This window comes from Triticum dicoccoides, chromosome 6B (assembly GCF_002162155.2).
Source record: "Triticum dicoccoides isolate Atlit2015 ecotype Zavitan chromosome 6B, WEW_v2.0, whole genome shotgun sequence".
NCBI lineage: Eukaryota > Viridiplantae > Streptophyta > Magnoliopsida > Poales > Poaceae > Triticum > Triticum dicoccoides.
Genome location: NC_041391.1, coordinates 551,974,344 through 551,979,981, shown reverse-complemented (window position 1 = coordinate 551,979,981; position 5,638 = coordinate 551,974,344). Strand labels below are relative to the sequence as shown.

Sequence of the window (5,638 nt, the reverse complement as noted above, 5' to 3'; positions counted from 1 at the left end):
TTTTGTGTATAATATGCCTTTGTTCAGGGTTGGTACGCCGCAGTGGTAGCTCCAAGCAAAACAAAGCAGGGACAAATCAGGGACGCAACAATAACCTAGTTCCTGCTACGTACCGGCTCTGATACGTAAGAAAAACGAGCTGCCTCTAGCCCCCAGATATTATACGGTTCAGTGTGTAGTGATACTACATCGGTGAAAGCTTTATAATTTGTGTCAGTTGAACGGTCACACTTGGCCTGACAGACCGACAGTGATTGTTACAAACTCCCAAAACAAATGACATTTGATACTTGAGGGTCACACGCACGACCCGACCGGCCATGTGTCCATGTGCTGCAGCCTCCGGTTCAATGCCAAGCTCGTGTAAAGCATGGCAAGGCGACGGACATGCATGCCTGATACAGTACATTACAGAAGCCTCAGGGTGGACATCTTACAGCAGCAGCAGCACCGGGGTTACAAACTTGCAACCTCTGGGGAATTTCTACTAGAATCCATTGTTACTGAAGTACAACACACAAATCACGCTACCGCCCCCGCCCTCGCTCTCTTGAGCAGAAACCGGAGGGAAAGGAACCCCAGGGCAAAGGTCTGCCAAAACCACCCCGTCGCGTTCCTCGGGTCGACCTTCTTCGCCAGGAACCAGGCGTAGACGGCTTCGCCCGCGTGCGCCGCGACCGCGGCCACAAAGACTATCCGGGTTACCAGCACCGAGCGGAAAACGAACAGATTAATGGCGAGCACCCATTTGAGCGGACCGACGGGTGGAAGGAAAGCGGCGGAGAACACAGCCAGCATCCCGGCTATTACTGCAACCCAGGTGAATATCGTCGGGCCATCGAGCTCTCTCCTCTTCCGCTCTTGCCAATAGGAGATCGTTGCGGCCAGGCCTTCCTGTGGACTCGTCACAGGCACGTAGCCAAGTTCCTCCTTAGCTTTCAGATATGAAAAGTAATGTGTAACACCCACCTGTCAATATGAACTACCAGCATTAGTTTATGATCCCTGTATACAAGCAATGATTTGTTGCCACTCATCAGTCACTTGTCGATAGTAATATTATAGCAAGTCTACTTGCCTACTAGTAAAGCATAAGTAGTCAGTACGGAACTACAGATATCCCTTGAAAATGACAATTTTCAAAATATTGTTAGCTCTGACTCATATACTGCAGATCTGTCGTAGCTATATTAGGTGGAATAGGTTCAAGCTCATAGAAAACCAAAGGAAAAAAAAGATCTATAGTTATTCATGCCTCAGCATGATGAACTCAGTTGCCATATGAAGATAGTATGAAAAATTATGATCAAAATATATCCACCTTGCACAAAAAACAGAAATACAGTGTTCCTTAAGGGACAAGCACTAGGGCAACAGAGATATCTAGTGTAACTCGACCAATGGACTTACCTTGTATACTTCAGCAGGAAGAATAAGAGGCTGAGGAATCCATTTACTATCTAACCATGGATAGAATAGTGTGGACATGAACAAAATGATTCTTGAAATTGCAAGGGCAACAGAGGTATCTAGTGTAGCTCGAGGTACAGGATAGCCCAAACTTCGAAACAAGGGACTGATGATAAAATCAAAACTATTAATAGGCGCTCCTGAAAAGAAAAGAAAAACCAATAAGGCAATACCATATTTATCTTGAAGTACAATCAGTTACTTCTAGTCAAAATACCAATACTTTGTTAAAGGTTGTGGGTATATTGAACGTAAAAAAAGCTAAAAAAACAGTAAAACATCAAGTACATGCTACAATTAAGTTTGTAATAGTTAAGCTCTGAACTAGGAAGGAAAAGTAGCAAAATAGTACTTTCAGGCTTATGCAATGTAGTGCCATTTGAAAATTTCTGAAGTGCTTTTAGCAGATGAGTTACGTGCTTTTTCCCCCCTTCTTGAGGAAAGGTTTGCCCCCGATTTTTAATTAAAAGAAACTGGATACTATAAGGTTCACAGCTAAAACACACACATCACTACAAAACGTTCTCAGATTCTGGTAAAGAAACAGCCACCGAACAAGTTATGTGGTAGTGCAACAAGTAGAATAATATACATCCTTAACAGTGGCACTATTGTGAAGATCAAGGGATGAATTCACTGATGTTCTTTAAGTAGTTCTATTAGGGTAGCCAACTAAACATGTTACATGTACGACTAGTTGAAAGTTGAAACCACAAAGGTTGCACTGATATGCAGAAGATAGTACTCCCTCCGATCCATATTACTTGTCGCTGGTTTAGTACAAAGTTAGTACAACTTTGTACCGAGGGAGTACTAGAATTCAGAACATGGTACCATGACTATAAAGTTATAACTCAGAAACTGTATATAATGCTAATAATACTAGGACAGGAGCAGAGACCATGCAGGCACGTCTTATATTAGTGTACAGAGGGAGTAGGAATTACCATCAGGTATGAAATATTCAGAACATAGTACCATGAGTATGAGTTTATAACTCAATAACAATGTATAAAGTTAATAAATAATAATGCCAGGACAGGAGCAGAAAACATGCGGGCTAACAAGGATTACCATCACATATGAAGTATGCTTGACCAGCTGCTACAGGAGTTCCCTTCCTGCCAGGAATGTCATCTAAAAGTCCCATACTTGCCAATATCAGTGCAAGAACAAGATTATCAGCATAGACCCAATCTGTCTTCACATTTGGACCCCCAATCCTGAAAGATGCTAATCCCAATTTTCCAAGAGACAGGATTCTTGGAAGATGACGCTCTTCACCTGGACCATAGATAGCAGCCGGGCGTATTGCACATGTATAAAGGCGAGTACCTTTACTACTCCTGTAGGCAAACATCAGATCAGTATGACACTAAGACAGCCTGCATGGTGTCAAGTACTACCTACCAAATGCCAATCTGAGTTCAAAACAAACCAAATATTTGTTTTGAACAAATAAAGTTGTACCAGAGAATAAACACATCATCACTAGAATCATGATATCATATACATGGCATCGTTGCAGAGGCAGACAAATATGAATCATGACAAAAAAAAAGTTATACTTACTTAGCTTGCCGACCATTGCTCTTCAGCACCAACTGTTCAGCGATCGATTTGCTACGCCCATAAGCATCAACATGGTCTTCAATGGGAAAATAAGGCAACGTCTCACTGCCATTGACAATTGGCTTTCCCCCAAACACCACATTATATGTGCTAACATACACAAGCCTTCTAACACCATGCTCATGGCAAGCATCCAGTACATTGCACGTCCCATTTATATTGACCTCATCTGTTCGTCCTGCCTGTACCATTTCTTTCCCTGACATTCCATATGAAGCAAGGTGGAAGACACAGTCCACATTGCGGAAAACCTTCCCCACATCCTCCTTCTTCCGAACATCCCCTGTAACACAAAGTAATCCAGCAGATACTTTATAATTCAGTGTATATCTGGCGTTGAAAGACAATTCAAGGCATGATGGTATAATAGATACTGTTAGAGTTACTATTTTAAGAAGTAACCACGCAAGAACACTCTCTACTTGAAGCAAAACAAACACACCAAGGAGTACCAATGTAAAATCTCCGACAGTTTTGCAGATGAATTCAGAGCAGTACTGTTAGGCAATTCAAGGCACGATGGTCTAGTAGATACCGTTAGTGTTACTATTTTAAGAAGTAACCATGCGAGAGCCCTCTCTACTTGAAGCCAAACAAACACACCGAGGAGTGCTGAGTAAAATCTCTGTGGAACAGACACTAAATTTGCAGCTTGATTCAGTGCCGAAAGCAATTCTGTCAAATATGTGCATCTAAGAGCAACCTATCTACTATATGAACTCCATTAGACGGGGACATTTTACACTGAATAAAAAAACCACAGTAATTCGAGCGAGGGAGTGAGGAACCTTGGAAGAAGCGGACGCCGGCGTCGAGGAGCTGCTGGGACCAGGAGGAGGAGGCGCGCAGGTCGAGGGAGCGGACCTCCAGGGCGCCGCGGCGGATCAGCTCCAGGCAGAGGGCGGCGCCGACGAAGCCCTGCCCGCCTGTCACCACGAACCGCACGCCCTCGATCCCCTCGTTCTCGCTCAGATGCATCTCGGCTCGGCTGCAGCTTCGGGCGTGTGGTTACGGGGCGGAGATAACAAGGCGGAGCAGGATCCGGCGGCGCCGACGATCTTGTTGCCGCTTTAAATTCTTGGTTGCCTCCCTGTGGGCGGAGCTGCCTGGCCAAGGCACAGGCAGGCAGGTTTACCTGACCTTCCCGTGTGTGTGGCGACCGGCGGCCGGTGACGGGGGGTTTCTCGCGTCGCCTGAATGCTTACTTGCACCCAAACACATCTTGATTGTTTGTAAAATTTGCAAAATTTTGCAGCTCAACTGCTAATTACACTCAAATACCCTTAGAAGGATTGGAGTATTTTGGTGAATGTTATGTGTGTGCCTAGGCGATATTACAAGTTATAAGTTATACTTTTCACTTAAAATGTTGTGCTTTTCACTAAAGAAATTGTACTTTTCAATATCAACTTATACATAGAAAAGTATATGTCGATTTAGAAGTGAGTGGTAAACCTAGGTTGAGATTCTTCTAATTTGTTAGATTTTCATATTTACTCTTATCAAGAATGATATGGTTCTCGACCTTCCGCTCTATTCACTTTGACTATTCACTAGAAGGGTTGGGCGCGCTTTGCTGCGCCGTTGCTGTTATTGGGTTTTCATAATTTTTCTACTCTCTCTGTTTTAAAATATAATGTGTATTGTTTTTTTTAAATCAAACATCTTTAAGTTTGACCAAATTTGTAGAGAAATATATCAATATCCATAATATCAAATCTGTATCATTAGATTCATCATTAAATTATTTTTTATATTTTATTTAGTATTGTGGATGTCGATGTTTTTACATGTCAATTGATTTGAAAAATCCTTGACATGGTCAAAAACATGAACTAAATCAAAAATTAAATACCTCAATCGAATGAGGTATAGTGGATTAAAACAATTGAATGAGAGAGCTCCTTGAGAAAAATAAAATTGTTGACCCGGTCAAAATCGGGTGACCAATTCTAAATTGGAGGCCTCAATTGATATTGAGGGAGCATAGTGTATTTATACATTCTGATTATGACATGAATTCCTCCTTTTCTTCTATAGTATAATTGGAAAATGTCAATGAAAAATAAGCCGGTCATTTATGAATTACCGATCTCATAGCACTCTGATAGAATGATACCATGTGCATGTTCTCGATAGTCCTCAAATGGGCCTAAAAAATCCCGTCTCCCCTCCAAACCATAGCAATTTTTGTTTAGGTAGTAATATTTAGGGGAATAACTAGGTGCTTGAAAATTTAAGTCACCAACAAAATTGGAGAAGTTTAGTTTAGGGAGGTGGCTTGAAGAGTTAAAATATGGAGAGAGGATAGAAATGTTGTGACCTCAAGAGGAATGTACGATAATCCATCGTTAAGATCATCCACAACGCCGAGAAGAGATGATGTCGAGAAAGGGAAGACGGGCGATACCGAGGGTCTAAGAATTTGGTTCACAGAACGACAAGGGGTGTCCTATGGAACTTCACCAAGTATATTTGTAGCATTGGAAAAGGTCAAAATAAAGTCCACGAAACCAATAGTGACATACAACTTGCT

The 5,638-nt window shown here is 42.1% G+C and overlaps 1 protein-coding gene across 1 annotated transcript; it reads right to left on the bottom strand.

Annotated features, from left to right (window-relative positions):
* Nucleotides 1-179: 179 nt before the first annotated feature.
* On the bottom strand, nt 180-4,295 carry LOC119322757 (short-chain dehydrogenase/reductase family 42E member 1-like). Its single transcript, XM_037596260.1, has 5 exons — nt 3,891-4,295; nt 3,043-3,385; nt 2,545-2,816; nt 1,411-1,610; nt 180-969 (listed from the first exon to the last, which is right to left on the bottom strand). The coding sequence occupies exons 1-5, from the start codon at nt 4,078-4,080 to the stop codon at nt 523-525; spliced, it is 1,452 nt and encodes a 483-aa protein (XP_037452157.1). The 5' UTR covers nt 4,081-4,295; the 3' UTR covers nt 180-522.
* Nucleotides 4,296-5,638: the final 1,343 nt, after the last annotated feature.